Source organism: Coregonus clupeaformis, chromosome 3, assembly GCF_020615455.1.
Source record: "Coregonus clupeaformis isolate EN_2021a chromosome 3, ASM2061545v1, whole genome shotgun sequence".
Lineage (NCBI taxonomy): Eukaryota > Metazoa > Chordata > Actinopteri > Salmoniformes > Salmonidae > Coregonus > Coregonus clupeaformis.
In genome coordinates, this window is record NC_059194.1 from 40425583 (window position 1) to 40443337 (window position 17755).

The 17755-nt window shown below is 43.7% G+C and overlaps 1 protein-coding gene across 5 annotated transcripts in view; it reads left to right on the plus strand.

Annotated features, from left to right (window-relative positions):
• The window catches only part of lrba (LPS responsive beige-like anchor protein), a 290109-nt gene that overhangs the window by 60556 nt on the left and 211798 nt on the right, over positions 1-17755 (plus strand). For all 5 annotated transcript variants that reach the window (XM_045208535.1, XM_045208534.1, XM_045208539.1 and 2 more), the window contains exons 11-22: positions 1531-1664; positions 2205-2313; positions 2805-2957; positions 4155-4323; positions 4752-4831; positions 4992-5054; positions 5907-6004; positions 6863-6955; positions 9056-9164; positions 10219-10300; positions 12884-13007; positions 13507-13699. In XM_045208535.1, the coding sequence (XP_045064470.1) occupies positions 1531-1664; positions 2205-2313; positions 2805-2957; positions 4155-4323; positions 4752-4831; positions 4992-5054; positions 5907-6004; positions 6863-6955; positions 9056-9164; positions 10219-10300; positions 12884-13007; positions 13507-13699 (1407 nt within the window). The remainder of the gene's footprint in view (positions 1-1530; positions 1665-2204; positions 2314-2804; positions 2958-4154; positions 4324-4751; positions 4832-4991; positions 5055-5906; positions 6005-6862; positions 6956-9055; positions 9165-10218; positions 10301-12883; positions 13008-13506; positions 13700-17755) is intronic.

A 17755-nucleotide genomic window follows, 5' to 3' on the forward strand; every position in this document is an offset into this window, starting at 1 on the left:
TCACTACACTGGAAGTGAATAGGAATACGACTTTTAGATCACGAAAACGTCTATCATACATGTCAGATTTCCATAACGATTTTCCATGTTTTACCAACCTTATTATAACACCAAAATGAAACATTTGTTCACAAAAAATATTGTTCTCACATATTAGTGTTATTTAATACTGAATTAAAGGAATGAGTGGGTTTGGGTGGATTTTTCCTTTAAGATAGAGGTGAGAATGACTTGACAGAACCACACTGCACCTGGCTGGCTAGCAGGCTGGGAACAGAACACTACCCTGTTCTATTACAGAATTAGATCTGCATAGCAGTCGTTTCTTTATTGAACCAAGGTGGTGTTTCCTGAGAGTTTTCTTTAAGCACTTTATTATATTATACAGTACTTTATTTGACCTTGTAGTTACTGAGGATGATGAGTTAATGTTCTGGTGGCTACTTGTTACCATGTCAATTCTAGGTAGCAACAACTAGATGACAAGTATTGTAATGAAAGTGCCTCAGAAACATCTTTCTCTCATTCAAAATCCACATTTTACTTTCCTTATCACAGAAGGTCATCTGCACGCCTGATTAAATGCACATTAGGAAGACCTTGTCAGCCCCCACACACACACACACACACACACACACACACACACACACACACACACACACACACACACACAGCTGTCCTTTTTATTTAATTACTTTGAATTCTCTCTCACTGTAATTGAGTTCTGTCTGAGCCTCACAGCGCGTTCAGTCAACGCATTAGCTCCTTTGTCTTTCTGAGGCAGCCTGTATGTTTGTACACACACACACACACACACACACACACACACACACACACACACACACACACACACACACACACAGACCCCCTTGCCTATAGAATAATAATTTCCTATATTATTCCTTGGTCCCGCCCTCTATTTAGGTCAACATGCTCAGTATTTGTTAGCACATTGTTACAGTCTTACATGCATGGACATGTCTGTGTAGGTTAGTGTCCTCTACATATGTGTTCACAATGACTAATGGCTTGTTTAGGAAGTATGGCAGACCCGAACCGTAAACGCATGAGAAAAGGGCTTGCTCATAATAGGTGATTTTGCTACTGTGGGATCTGACAATAAGAAACACAGAAAATATTCTACCCACGGAACTCATTTAGCAAAACCCTCATCAGGGTAAACAGACTAGACACCTGAGCCATGTCGCCTCGGAGACGAACTCATCGTCACGGTAACGCTCCCGCCACTCAGCCCATCACCGTTAGCGACAGGTGTAATAGTGCTGTAAAGGAGACAGATGTTCAGAGGAGTTATACTGTGTTTTCAACACCACACCAGATGTACAAGGGATAAATGTGACACCGCCTCCAATCAGCATTGTTTGCCACATGAGACAAAAGCAGAAACAGCCTTGGTCTACAGTCCATATGGTTCTGATGGGGTTCTGATTCTCCTGTATTTCACACTTCAAAAGTATTGCACTCTATTTCTACTCCTGATCATTGTGTATGTATTCCTCACTTCTTCAGGATGTGAAGGCGGTGGTTACCCACTCTGTTCAGAGTGCCATCCACTCCATCGGGGGAGTGCAGGTCCTCTTCCCCCTGTTTGCACAGCTGGATCACCTCCAGCACACCAGCGATGAACTGGACACCTCTGTCTGGTAGTGGACTACTGTCTTTTGATTGATTGATCGATTGATTGACTTTATTACATTCTTTTAAATACTCTACACATCCATATGTAGCCATGTCACTTGTAGGGAGCGTTACCTTTCACATAAGAAAACAGTTCATTCTTTTTCCAAACTAACATCTATTGATTTCAGGGATAAGGAAAAACTGCATTCTGTTGGTGGGGCTGAACTCACCTGCAGTCTAGAGTATTTTGATTTCACTCAGTAGAAGTTGTTTTGTTAATTCAATGGATTCAACCATGCATGATGGCAGCGCAAATGGCATGCATAATGTTGTCTTGTCCTACTCACTAAACCTGGATACCGGTTTTGAATACTAGTGCCCCTAGGCCTTGAGTAATGTTCTCAATAATGGCTTTGTGGCTTTTATCTGAATGTGTTCTCATGGTAGAATGGTAGAATGGTGACGCCCTCATTATATTAGACAATAGCTATAGGATATGTTCTCTCTCGTTCTCTCTCTCTCTCATTCTCTCTGTCTCTCTCTCTCTCTCTCTCTCTCTCCAGTTGCACTTTGCTGTCCTTTGTGATGGAGCTGCTGAAGAACTCTGTGGCTATGCAAGAGCAGGTCCTGGCCTGCAAGGGCTTTCTGGTCATCGGCTACACTCTGGAGAAGGTGAGAGACGTGATCCACACACCACCACCCCTCGCCAGAGACACATTCACACTCTGCAATCTTCCTCTCTCCTGACCTAATTGCTGTTCTGTGCTGAAATTGAAAGGTGGATAATATCCTGGCTGGCTGATTTCCCAGCACTCTGTCCATTACATCAGAGAGGAACAGATATTGAACTGTCTGTCCTTCAGCCTCAGTGCTGTGGCCTCCAATTCCATACTGCATTTGTCTGTTCTGAGACCAGTGCTAAACGCCCCTACATCTGGTAGCTTGTTGATTGTGTCTGTGTGCGCGCGTGTGTGTGGTCCGGTATATAGGTGACTCTAAAAGTCAATTTACATCTAAGGCCCTAATTGCTTTTCCCCCCCTTAGCTGCATTTAGAGGTCACAGCTGACAGTGGGCTTGTTAGACAGAGAGTTGACCTGATTCACCTTTCTCTCTGTATGTATCCTCTCCTCCCTCCCTCCCTCCCTCCCTCCCTCCTCTGTAGTCTTCCAAGGTGCATGTGACTCGGTCCGTGCTGGACATCGTGCTGGCCTTTGCCCGTTACCTCAGCAACCTGCAGAACGGCGTCCTGCTGCTCAAGCAGCTGTGTGACCACATCCTGTTCAACCCTGCCATCTGGATCCATGCCCCCGCCAAGGTAAGAGAGGAGAGGGACACGTACAGGCACACACATGTGCAGGCAGGTAGACACATGCACGGTGACACACAGTCAAGGACAGAGTTGTGCAGGCAGGTAGGCACATGCATGGTGACACACAGTCAAGCAGGCAGGTAGACACATGCACTGTGACACACAGTCAAGGACAGAGTTGTGCAGGCAGGTAGACACATGCATGGTGACACACAGTCAAGGACAGAGTTGTGCAGGCAGGTAGGCACATGCATGGTGACACACAGTCAAGCAGGCAGGTAGACACATGCACGGTGACACACAGTCAAGGACACAGTTGTGCAGGCAGGTAGGCACATGCATGGTGACACACAGTCAAGGACAGAGTTGTGCAGGCAGGTAGACACATGCACGGTGACACACAGTCAAGGACAGAGTTGTGCAGGCAGGTAGACACATGCACGGTGACACACAGTCAAGGACAGAGTTGTGCAGGCAGGTAGGCACATGCATGGTGACACACAGTCAAGCAGGCAGGTAGACACATGCACGGTGACACACAGTCAAGGACACAGTTGTGCAGGCAGGTAGGCACATGCATGGTGACACACAGTCAAGGACAGAGTTGTGCAGGCAGGTAGGCACATGCATGGTGACACACAGTCAAGCAGGCAGGTAGACACATGCACGGTGACACACAGTCAAGGACACAGTTGTGCAGGCAGGTAGACACATGCATGGTGACACACAGTCAAGGACACAGTTGTGCAGGCAGGTAGACACATGAAGGCACACACAAATGCACGGACAAATGTGACGTGCAGACACACACACACACACACACACACACACACACACACACACACACACACACACCTCTGTCCATCCCACCATCACCCTTTCATACTCTCGTCCTTGTACCTCTCCTCCCGTACATGAGAGCTACAGGCCACCATTCAGTAGGTTAGGCTACTGTACAGACCTCCACCTGTGCCTGCTATTGAACCAGGAAGTGCGTGTCTAAATACCCTTATGGGCTTACAACACTCCAGTTAACATCAGCATGGCAGCCCTTCACACACTGACATTGGATTTTATTTCTGCCTCACCTCATGCTGTGTTTTTAAAGTGTGTGTGTCCTTACGTGTGTGTGTGTGTGTGTGTGTTCCCAACATGTGTATGTGTGTTCCTAATGTGTGTGTGTGTGTGCATTCACCCCCCCAGGTGCAGTTGACATTGTACACCTACCTGTCGACCGAGTTCATCAGCACGGTGACCATCTACAACGCCATCCGCAGGGTGGGCACGGTACTGCAGGTCATGCACACGCTCAAGTACTACTACTGGGTCGTCAACCCCCAGGACCGCAGCGGAGTCACGCCCAAGGGCCTCGGTAAGAGAACACAGACACAGGAGCACGTGGACACAGGAGTAGACACACATGCCTCCCTACACACACACCGCACTCTTTCATATTTCCACTAACACACACTTTTCTACACACACTGACACAAACGGATACCTCTCCTCCTCTCCTCCCCCTAGACTAGTGTTGCTGTAGTGTTGGCATGGAAGTAGAGCAGCACACTACTTTTATTGAGTGAAACTGGGTCCTTCATCCAGTCCTTTGTGTCCCCTGCAGAATGTGCTTTCCTGTCCTTCTTGTACCTCTATGTTGTCTGCTAAACCTAGAATACATATGTTGTATTGTCTACCTACAGCTGTGAGCTCTGCATGGCATCCTAAATCAAATCCTTTTGAAAATGACTTTGTCCCTGCGTGTCTGTGTGTGTTTGTCTGTGTTTGTCGTTGTGCGTGTAGACGGTCCAAGACCCAATCAGAAGGAGGTCCACTCTCTCAGAGCTTTTCTGCTGCTGTTTGTGAAACAACTCATAATGAAGGTTAGTGTGTGGCTGGTTTATGCTTTGTTATATAATGAGAATCTCGTTTGATTCAAAACAAATATTCCAGCTAATATTTCACCTTTTACACCTAATGTTAATATACAATAAATATGATCGGTGAAAAGTTTGATTTATATTCTGTACTATCTATTTTCAGGATTACGGAGTGAAGGAAGATGAGCTTCAGAGTATTCTCAACTACCTGCTCACCATGCACGAGGTTAGAACAAAAAGATCATTAGAAAATATCAACTACCCACTAGGTGGCACTCTAAGCCAACAGCTCCGGCTCCTTTCTTCCAGATCCTCTCTGCTCTATACTATGGATAGACCGACCAATCACACTGGGCCGGGGAAACGACAAGGCTCTTTTTAACCGTTGCAAAGTTTCACCAAGCCCTCCCTCTCAGAAGCCTCTGTGTTTACACTGCAGTGATGCATAGAGAAATAATAGTGCTGTAAAACAAGCAGGAATAATCCCTGCAGGAACAAGGGGGATTTCCGCTGTCCTTCAGGGGTTCCACAGTCTTTTATGGATTGTTCATTCATCAGATGATTCCATTGTTTCCGTTTATTATTCATTCCATCAATATTTGTTGTCAATGATGAATTATCTTTTTCCGTAGCGACCATTACTAAACGCGATGGAAGTTGTGCGCTGGTTTGATCTTTGATGTCGTGTGTCACCAATTAATCAATAATTAGTGCGAAAATAAACAGTATTAATTATTGCACTTACATGATCAATGCCTGTGTTTGTGGCGCACTCTATCTGCATGCATGTGGGTGTCTGTAATGTAGTGTGTGTTTTGGAGTCTGCTTCATGATGATACATGATGTATCAGCACACCCACTAGCCAGACTATTCATCTCTCATTGGGTTGAAAGGCGATGCCAATTGTGAGCTCATTAGCGCACGCACACACACACACACACACACACACACACACACACACACACTCTTTATCATATTGTTAATAATGCTAACAACAGAGCCTCCTCCGGGCCCCCTCCCTCCTGCACCCCCCGATCTGATTAATTCAATTCAGTACAACTTTATTTATTTTCCCAGGACGACAATCTAATAGATGTGCTTCAGCTGCTGGTGGCTCTGATGTCGGAGCATCCTGGCTCCATGATCCAGGCCTTTGATCAGCGCAACGGAATACGGTAGGCTTAGGAATAGAATGACCCCACCACCCATCATGGAACTTCAATGGGGATGCCCGTTCTAGTAATTTGACTTCTATGACAGTACTGTAACTATAACGTCATCTCCCTCTGGGTTTGCCATCTCCCATGGCAACGGGTGGCACATACTCCACCACAGGCCCTGCGGCCTCGGTGTCTGAGAACAAGATCGTTGTGACGTTAGCCTACTTCATGTGTGCCTTCGAAATGGTACCCTCTTACATTTGTAGTGCCAGAGACGGTACCCTATTTCCTGTATAACAGTGCACTACTTTTAACCAGAGGCTATAAAGGGAATAGGTTTCCATTTCAGATGCAGCCTTATGGTTCTGTCTGTGTTTCATGAAGCCAAAATGAAGCCAGATGACACTGAGGCCAATAAAGACGCTTTACTGGCTTCATTTGATCCTTTATCTGCAGGACTATTGACATTCAGCGACGACGGCACACAAGATTTGTCTAGCTTATTTAGTCACCTTGTTTGCGTTCCCTGTCACAGGGGGTTAAACGTAGTGTATTAACCATGCATGTCTTGCCTGGTGTCGGATATAGTCCCACTCATAAAGGCTTCAGACAAACTTTGTCTGATGCACATTTTGGGTGCCTTCTCATTTTTCTTGCCACTCATGAAGGCTCCAACTGCCTCTATTTTACAACCAAAGTAGATGTCCTATACAACTGTATACTAGGTTCACAAAGCAGATATGATCTGGAATGAAGTGATTCTGTAAATGTTTGGTTCTGATACACTTTTAGGTTTTATAGTTTGAGATACTGTTACATTTGCTTAAATATGTGATGTTTGTTATTCATGTATTTTTCTTTGTTTCTGTACAGGGCCATTTACAAGCTGCTGGCTTCCAACAGTGAAGGAATCAGAGTTCAGGCGCTCAAAGTCTTGGGCTACTTCCTCAAGCACTTGCCCGCTAAGTAAGAACTCTAATATGTTGGTTGCACTTACCTTGTACTCATGTCTGTAGGATATTATTAAGAATTGTCCATACGTTCAGTCACATAAAAGCACCAAATTCTGCCTTGGACATTAAAATTATATTTATTCCAGATTAAAGAAGGACTCAGTTTGGCTCAGTCATTTATGTAATACTTCCTATTCTATAGTAATTTACCCGTAGGCAGCCAAAAGGGTTTTCAATTCAAAATGGCCTCTCCTCAGTTGTATATTATAAGAGCCAAATCCCATCATGGAGCTGAGTATCTACAGAGAAAAGGGTCTCATTCAGGTGGAGGTTGATATCTAATCTTCTTTCAGCCTGCATACTGTAGTAAAAGGAATAGCTGGTATTAAAGACCTTTCTAAATCTCGCTCTCTGGAGAGTAAATTGCCTCTAGTTGTGTAGAAGTGTTTATATAACAAATTAGCCACTCGTAAGTCTCCTTTGGTTCAGCGAACAATTAAGATCGCTGTCAGAGTTTAAAGAAAACAACCCAGGATGAAATACAGTGCAGGGCTCATTGAGGCTCTATTTCCAATTTTACTGATTCCCTTTTGATCTCCCACACTTTTGATCAGTGTTAGTGCATATGTCTGCAGCCTCAGCCCCAGCCCCAGCCCCAGCCTCAGCCCCAGCCTCAGCCCCAGCCTCAGCCTCAGCCCCAGCCCCAGCCTCAGCCCCAGCCTCAGCCCCAGCCCCAGCCCCAGCCCCAGCCCCAGCCCCAGCCCCAGCCCCAGCCCCAGCCCCAGCCCCAGCCCCAGCCCCAGCCCCAGCCCCAGCCCCAGCCCCAGCCTCAGCCCCAGCCTCAGCCCCAGCCTCAGCCTCAGCCCCAGCCTCAGCCCCAGCCCCAGCCTCAGCCCCAGCCCCAGCCCCAGCCTCAGCCCCAGCCTCAGCCCCAGCCTCAGCCCCAGCCTCAGCCTCAGCCTCAGCCTCAGCCCCAGCCTCAGCCCCAGCCTCAGCCCCAGCCTCAGCCCCAGCCCCAGCCTCATCCCCAGTCTCAGTGGCCCCCCCCAAAACATTGTTTAACTCTTTTTTTTTTGTTGTTGTTGAAGGATCTCAGTCCAGCTTTCAACTTTAGTCTTGAAAGTTGTAATAGTAGAATGCACAAGGTGCAATTTCTAAATTGGGTAGTGCATCACCAGTTCCCCTTGTCATGTTAGTCATTGCATACCTTAGAGAGCAATTTATAACTTGTCAGAAATGTCCAGATCAACTAGCCCTTGTCAGCTAACATTTTTTAGCTAGGTTATTTAGCCCATAGATTTTGTTGTAATGTTTGAGTCACTCAAATATCACATGAATACACATTAGACATGCTTTAAAACTGCAACATTTGATCGGCACCCCATGATTTTTTTTGGGTAGAATTGCAGGAAATACGCTTTACATCTGCAAAATGTTCTCTCCACCAACAAGAGGGGACTGAACAGTTTGTGTCATAAACAGTGCTTGTGCCCATAGAAATAGATGTGGGGCATGCATGCGTGAGCCATGTAGAGGATGTTCCGTAATGCTGGAAGGGGGGCCTGAGGGAAAAAGTTTGGGAACCCCTGTCTTAGACAGTCAGACTCTCTGCTGTCTGACTATAGCACCTTTATCATCCCAAAATATTTACAGATGAACAGTACTCAGAGATGAAAGCTCTGAGGGATACTTGTCTTTGAAGGGTCCTGACAAGCCTCTGCAGGGGTGCTTTTCTCATATCTTTCAACTGTGTTCAAGTGTGTTCTGAAGTACTGGTAAGCTTACACAAGCGGTGGTTCACAAACCATTTCCTTTGTCAGTCCTCAACCAACGTATTCAAAGGATTTTTCTATATATTTGCTGCCAGATTTGACCGACAACCCAAAATGGAATATGTACGGCCCACCATTTTGGAAACATTGCTTGCTATACCATACAATGGTGCCAGGTAACGCTTTTGTGAATTTATAGGTAACTGTCTAGTTAAATTTTTGCATGTAATTAAGTGCGACCTGATACACTGATCCAGTATGTGTGGATACGGTGATCAATGCGCTGTTACCAAATGTCAATGGATTCTCACTGACTGTTTGACCCTTGATCTTTGTTCCAGGAGGAAGTCAGAGGTCATGCTGGGTCACGGCCTCTTCTCCTTGCTCAACGAGCGACTGATGCTCCACTCCAACCAGTTCAGCATGACAACCTACAACGTGCTCTTCGAGGTCAGTTAGTCCCTCTCTCATCTCTTCCTAGCCGTGTATGTGTAGGAGAGTCTATAAGAAATGTATGTGTAGGAGAGTCTATAAGAAAATGTAGTAGTTGACATACGAAGCTAGTTTCTCTTTGCCTCCCCCATAAATCCTAATACTAACACCCTCCATTTTGTATTTGCATTGGCTGATGATTTCCGTCACTGTATTAGTTCAATTATACATGCACTGATTACACATGAATTAATTCTGAATACACATTATTTAGATTCAAAGTGTGTTTTCTGAATTATTGAATGCTTTTATAGTATTTTTTGATTGAGTTGTATAGAACGTGTAGTTAAACTCTAGTTTTACTGTGGCTTGCATCAGCTCTAGCTATTCTCCTTCTGTCCGGACCTAAATAGCATATCACCTCTGAAAACATTGCAGTCCATTTTGAAGCATGAGGTACTATTATTACCCATTGGTAATACCTTTAATGTGTACTGTATGTTCCTTAACTCAAATGATGGTAGTTTATGTTAATGTTCCTATGTTATAATGGCGTACCGAGACTTTTAATGGACATATGCAGTAATGCACACTATATTAAACTCCACAGGAATCATGGACTGGTTGTATCTGGCCTTGGAAACGACGTATTTTGACACATAGGAATATATGGGATTGTCAAGACCCTGCTGTTACTGTGAAATATTGACGTCTTTACGATTCGGCACTGATTCTTGTTACCTATTTCTCTGTAAAGACTTGATGAACACATACGAACATATGTGGATTTCTATATGGCCCAATGTACCTCTTCCCTGGTGCTGTTAGTATGAGATATAGATGCGTAAAAGTATTTATATACCTCTTCTTTCTCCCTCTCCCTCGTCTTGTGTAGATCCTGGTTGAACTGAATACGTATGATTGTGGAATTGCAATGGGGAACTCATGTACTTCTTGGTGCTGTTACTATGAGCTATAGATTCACATAAAAGTATTTATGGGTCTTCTGTATTTCTCCCTCTCCTCTCCTTTCCTCCCCGTTTCTCTTCTTTCTTTCTCTCCTTCTCTGTAGATCCTGACCGAGCAGATCTGCACTCAAGTGATCCATAAACAGCATCCGGACCCTGACTCCACTGTGAAGATTCTCAACCCGCGTGAGTCACCCCTCGGCACCGCACAGCACCCCTCCGTACCCCTCTGCACCCCACCACTAAATAAATCACCTTTACCTACTGCTGCATGCTTGACCAGACCTAGAGAGCCTCCTCTCCCTTACGACCGGTGCCAGTTATATACTGGATAACAAATGTGGAGCATAGTTTGTAGGCTACATACCTACACTACTCAAGCGGTAAGTGATCATATATGGTTAGACGAATAGTGGTCGTGTTGGGCTATAAGATTCAACTGCTACATTTTAAGTCAATACATTTTATGAAAATGCTATTAAAAAGAGTAGCTATTGAGAAAAGAAACTACATAAACATAATGAAATGATAACTGGAAATTATATTGCGATAGTATATTTTTTAAATAATGTATCGCAGCAAAGTAAAGTTGTGAAATATACATTTTATTCAGTTGACGTTCACACAACAGCTGAAGTGGAACTGAATAAAATGAGTGCATCGTTAAAGAGCTCATGAAATCAACACCAGGCCTCGCAGCCTTATGCACAAACACAATAGTTCCTAGTTTTGAAACTCAACTGTCATTTTTCAAAAGTAGATCTTTGGTCCATCCGGGAAATGATGCAACAAACAATCTTAGATGTCAACTTAGTATTTCATCAAGTTGATATACTATGGCATTATTTAGTCTTTTTAATAAGAGTTTAGAGAAAGAGGAATTTATACTTCAAAATTTACCTCACAGACCATTTTACAGTTTTTCTTGGCAATTAGAAACATTTCAAATGATTTTTGAATTATGACCCTGTCTTCTGCAAAGGGGTTCTCATTTGATGTTTACCTTTTTAATATTCCGATAATGTGCACATACAGTAATTTAAAGTAATACTCCCAGAGACTAGACATTTTCCTTTACTACCGGGGGCATATTTTTATATACATGCCTCATTAAGAGGGAAAACGTTCATGCTTAGTTTCTGTATGATGCAACGTAACAAGCTCATAGCAACCCCATTGATCAAAGCAATGTACTTGTCTCATCCTGTCCTAGTCTAGTATTTTCAGACCATTACTTACCTCTAATTTCACGTCAGCTCTCAAAACCTTTTCATATGTGGGAGAATCAACTTCCTCAGCTGTGGCGGAGAGGGGGGAAAAAACGGAGTCAGGCTGAAATCACAACCCGAGGATTACTTTATCCCTGCTCTAATCTTACAGTTAAGCTCCATAGTGTGTGTGTGTGTGTTCCACATCTCATAGCCACACATTGATTAGCATAGGCCCTTCACTGTGTTAAAGGCATCCAGTCGTGTGCTGCATAAAACACAAAGAGACAGTCCAATGTGCTTTTTGCATGTGAACCGAACACACTTTATGGGAGTTGTAAGCAATGGGAGCACCGTGGAGTCTGTTTCTCCTTTACCGTAGCTGCCTGCGTTCTGTTCTTGATGTTATCTGCTCTGAAGCCTCAAAATGGGCCTGATTGCAGTCTTTAGTAACGTCAGAGCGAATCAAACAAACTAAGGAAGTACCGTTTCCCTTAAATTAACTCCATGGAAAGAAACCACGACCAAATGGGGGAAAATACCCCATACTTCCTCCCTCCATCCCCCAGTAACATGCAGAGGTAATTTTCTGGCAGTGAGAGTTCAGCGATTCCTAATTTGATTGACTAAGGCTTATAGAAACAACATAAACGTCTGTGCTGCGAGGGGGCCTCGTTGGTTACCATCGGTTACCGGCAAGGTCCAAGACGGCAAAGTGAAATCATAAACCCCCCTTCCCGACTCAAGCTAAATGGACACTGACATTGTCTATATAATTCATCTAAACAGGCAGTCTCTTTAGGTTAATCAAACAAAGGGTTCCAGGAAGCCTGCATATGACTTTGGAGCACGCGGTACACAAACACACAAACACAGACATACACACACACTGTTGCACAAACACACACAAGTGTACGCAGGCACACACAGACACACACACAGCTCTGAGTTGAAACAATCCCAAACTTTGTTTGATTGTTTCCACCACAAAAATGTTGAGGTGTCTGCTGACAGTCAAATCAAGATGGCTTGTGACACAATGATTCACACATGTTGAGATTAATTGTTTGATTGTGTTGTTGAATTGTGGTCTGACTCTTACTCCCTTCTTCTGCAGTTGATTTGTTTCATGGAACGTGTGTATTCATTCAAAAATATCATTTTTTGGTGCAATTTAGGATATACAATTTGAATCACTCATAGGGCAGTAAAAGTTTATTATACAGTATAAATATTAGGATATTTTTAAATGTTTAAAAGTCAGTATTGTAGCATGTCACTATTTTCAAAACAATCAGAATTTATTTACATGAATTCTCAGGTTCTGTCCCTTGCTTAATCACTTCTTATTTGGTGAATCAGTATTAAAAAGTCCTTATTTGAATGAAGATATGATATTTTGACAGACAACACTCTGTTCTCTGCGTGCCTCTGCTGACCGTCTGTTCTGTACCAACCGTGTCAGTAACCCTGCCGTGAAAGTAGTGCGTCTGTGTCTACTAAACCGTGTCAGACACCGTAACGGTGCATTAACATAACGTGTTTTGCTGGGTTTTGACAGAGGTCCTGAAGGTGATCGCTGCCCTGCTGAAGAACTCTCCCCTCTCCCCAGAGAGCATGGAGGTGCGCAGGGTCTTCCTGTCAGACATGATCAAACTGTTCAATAACAGCAAAGATAACAGGAGGTAAGGAACGTCTCAGCCCTGGAGTGGACCACACTACAACAGACTACCACTAAACAAGAACTGGGTTCAAATAGTATTTGAAATCTTTCAAAAACGTTGAGTTTGCTTGAGCCCGCCTGGAGTGCCAGGTGGGCGGGTTTTGCTGTTTTGTGACTATTCCATTGGTTCAGTTGCGCCAGGCAAGCTCAATCAATCCACTCTAGGGAGTATTTGAAAGGAAACAAATACTATTTGAAGCCAGGTCTGAGCCCTAGTTCCTCATGCTGGCGCCATGCTGGGGCTTTACTGGGGTGAGGCCAACAAGCTTTGTCTTTCGTATGCTCAGAGTACAGGATGTTTTGAAGATGTGTATCCTTTTGTGATATTGTTTATCTGTACACTACATGAGTGTGCTGTGTATGTAGAATTGTTTTCAAATGTTTGTGTGTTTGCACGCACATACTGTACTGAGTCTTCAGTGCGCTAATATCGTGTGTGTGTGTGTGTGTGTGTCTATCAGGAGCCTGCTGCAGTGCTCTGTGTGGCAAGATTGGATGCTCTCTCTGTGCTTCATCAACCCCAAGAGCAGCGAGGAGCAGAAGGTCACTGAGATGGTGTACGCCATCTTCCGCATCCTGCTCTACCACGCCATCAAGTACGAGTGGGGCGGCTGGCGCGTGTGGGTGGACACCCTGTCCATCACCCACTCCAAGGTCAGAGAGCTCATTAACCCCCTCAGACGGTCAACCAAACTCTGCCACACGGAGAGACGCAGGGCTTCTGGATCTTGCTCTTCCAATCTCTCCTTCTTTTTTTAGCTACATTCTTTTCTCTTTTTCATTATTTTGTGAACACACACTCTCTCTCTCTCTCTCTCTCGCTCTCTCTCTCTCTCTCTCTCTCTCTCTCTCTCTCTCTCTCTCTCTCTCTCTCTCTCTCTCCTCTTACTTTCTCTCTCTTTCTTTAGCACTCTGAAATGAGACTCCACTCACCTCGCTGCCCTTTCTCTTACCTCAGCTTCTGGAGGGCGCTCAGACGTCAAGATCTATCTCAAGTCTCTATCCAACCAGTCAGGGCCTTCCTTGTTTAAGTTTGATCCTGACATAATAACAGTCTCACCCTATAAGCTACCAGAGGAAATATCCAAAGATTCCTGCTAGCCTCAATGACCCACTCATAGTGATAGTGACTGACTAACAGAGAACTGCCTCTCTCTCGGTGCCCATCAGATCTAGCCTGGTGGAAATCTTGTGCTGATTATGATGTAAGAACTACAGTTTGCTGGCTTATTGGAATCAGTTATTTTCCCTCTTCCATCCCTTCCAGTCATTTATTTATGTATTGAGTTTCCCACCCTTTAGTTAAACATAAGCTACCAGCACTTCTTATTTCAGAAACTCCATTTTAAAAAGGCTGTTTAAAAATGAATTGTTGATATTGGATTACAGAGCCAGGTTCCAAGGCAGTGAAGTAATTTGGTCGGAGTCGGATTGTGGTCTGGGGTGGTTTCTAAAGCTTGGGAGATTGGTGGTTGGTTGAGGGAAACAAGGCTATTTTTGTGTTGAGGTGGATGTCTATGGAGTTCTGAGGATGTAGTGATGGAGAAAGGCCACAAGGGGGCACAGTTACACCATTTTGGCTCTGTTTCTCTCTTTTTCTCAGGACTGGGGTTGGTTGGCTTGGTTACACTGTATTTGCTAGTCCAAAAGCTCTCAACCTCAACATTTACGTACCCCACCTCAGCTCTGTCCGTGTGTATCTATCCTAAAGGTTGTAGGCGAAAAAAAATGTTTGTGTATCATATCTGACTGAATGAGTTGTCATATCATTGGTAAGGACAGTGCTGAGTAAATATGAAGCCGTGGAGAAAAAACAAATAAAGCTAAAAGTGACATCACCGCCAGTGCTGGCTAGACTGTTCCAAATAAATCTGCTGCCGTTTCTGCATTTTTGCCTTGGACTTTCATGTGGCTTATCGTGACAGTCATTTTTCAGTCATTTCCTTTTTGTGATGTATTTTTGTACTAAAGCTTTTCATAGATAAATGATTGGGAGTATTTAACTTCAGCTAAAACATCAAATCGCGAATATTGCTTTCTACACTGTAGAATATAACAGTAAATACACAGCATCTTATTTATTCATGAGACCTTTAAAAAAAAATATTGTGTATAGATATATTGTATATTAAAGAATCGTTTTGCAGAAACATTACCCTTTAAATTAGCTGGGAGCAGATGTGAATACACTTGTTAAAAGTCATAGGCTTGTCCAATTGACATCAGTCCTATGCAGTACAAAATCAACCCAAAGTGACTGTTTATTTGTAAGTAACACCTGGTGTATTTCGGGTTGTGTGTCGCCCCGAGTTATTGTTGTAGCACGTTTCACAAGGCCACAATCACACGGTGTTCTGTAGTTTCACTTTACAACACTGCCATACCAGCCGCTGTGCAAAAAATTGTATGTGTGTAAAGGAATTGATCATTCTGTTCAGTACCGGACAGCTTGTACTTGCCTTTTCCCATAATTACACAAGATTAATGCTATTGCTGCTTAGCTCTGTTTACAGTGCCCCAGCACTAATCTAAAAACAGCACCACACACACACACATAGAGGGTCCCATGCAGTCTTTGAATTGGATAGGTGCGCGGGCACTAGCCATCCAGATACATGCATCTGCTATAAATAAATAAAAAAGCTGGAGAAACTCAATTGCAATTTTATTGTCCGGTTTGATAGATTTCCTGCCACCTCTGTAGCAGCAGGGCTGTTTGTCACTGTTGCTCTCTCCTCCCACGGCTGCAGGGTGTGTGTGTGTGTGTGTGGCTGCGGAGCTGTGTGTGTGTGTGTGGGCTGTGTGAGCTGTGTGTGTGTGTACCACTCTCTCCCTTTAGCACACATACATTTTCTCCTCCTTTGCTCTGAGGTTTCTAGAAACCGTATTCTGAACGCATTGAATATTCATCCTTAGCTGCACCTCAACAATCAGAGAAACAAGGCCTCATCAATTTAACCAGCCCACTGGGGGCATCCTGATAAATACACCTTCATAAATATCTACATACTGTATGCACACGTTTTCCTATGCATCCAAGTCTCTATCCATTTTATTATTCATTGATTTGCAATTTGGAACACATTGTGTACATACCGCAAGTTAAAGGACGTGCCTCTGTTTCTTAGGTGAATTTTATGAAAATTGCATGAATTCATTTCCCACAAAAATAACGTTGTTTTTAAGTCACAGGATTTGTGATTACAATATTACATTTACACTGAATCATGTATCACTGATTTATTAGTTACATTAAATACAATTAAATGACCTCTGCCAGATGTATTCTTCCTTCTCTTTTAATCAGAGAGAGAGAGAGAGAGAGAGAGAGAGCGAGAGAGCGAGAGAGCGAGAGAGCGAGAGAGAGAGAGAGAGAGAGAGAGAGAGAGACTTAAATTATATGATTGGAGCACTTGCTGGGTGACTTTAGTTGCAATTGGACATGTATGACTGTCTGGCATATCCTTTGTGTGTGTGTGTGCAGTCACAGTGCACGCCTGTGTGTAACTGGGGTGAGTGCACATGTGTATGATGAATGCACACATTTCTGGATGAATGAACAAAATGTTAGTGTGTGTACACAAATGTGTGTGTCCTTTATCTGAGCCAGAGCAGCAGCAGGCTTTGTGAGGCAGTGTGAGCAGACCAGGCAGATGTTTCTGCAGGTGGGCCTGCTGCCACCACACACACACACAGTGCTTTTCTCCCAGCTCTGCACACAAATGAGTTGGATTTCTAAAACAGTCATCAGTGTGTGAAGGACTCCATACCCTTCAAGCTTCAACAGTCAGCTTCTCTGTAGTATCCACCTTGTGAAAATGATGCCATCAGACAAAGCGACATTTGTGCAGGTGTGCTTGTAAAACAGAAAAAGCCAGATGGGGTTTTCAGATATAGTCCTGTTTGAATTGTCTATTTGTAGTCTTTTATTAGCTCAATAACGGCGTCTACACATTACAAACTAGCGTTATGTTCCTGTGTGTTTACTCTAATGTGTGCTCTAGATCTCTACTAGCAGCAGCTCACAAGACAAAAGGGAATATGGATCCATAGTACAAAGCCTCCCAGTATTGAGACACAACATCTCTCTCGCTCTCTCGCTCTCTCGCTCTCTCTCTCGCTCTCTCGCTCTCTCGCTCTCTCGCTCTCTCGCTCTCTCGCTCTCTCGCTCTCTCTCTCTCTCTCAATTCAATTTCAATTTAAGGGCTTTATTGGCATGGGAAACGTATGTTAACATTGCCAAAGCAAGTGAAGTAGATAGTAAACAAAAGTGAAATAAACAATAAATATTAACAGTAAACATTACACTCAGAAGTTCCAAAAGAATAAAGACATTTCAAATGTCATATTATGTATATATACAGTGTTGTAACAATGTGCAAATAGTTAAAGTACAAATGGGAAAATAAATAAACATAAATATGGGTTGTATTTACAATGGTGTTTGTTCTTCACTGGTTGCCCTTTTCTTGTGGCAACAGGTCACAAATCTTGCAGCTGTGATGGCACACTGTGGTTTTTCACCCAGTAGATAAGGGAGTTTATCAAAATTGGGTTTGTTTTCGAATTCTTTGTGGATCGCGGTAATCTGAGGGAAATATGTGTCTCTAATATGGTCATACATTTGGCAGGAGGTTAGGAAGTGCAGCTCAGTTTCCACCTCATTTTGTGGGCAGTGTGCACATAACCTGTCTTCTTTTGAGAGCCAGG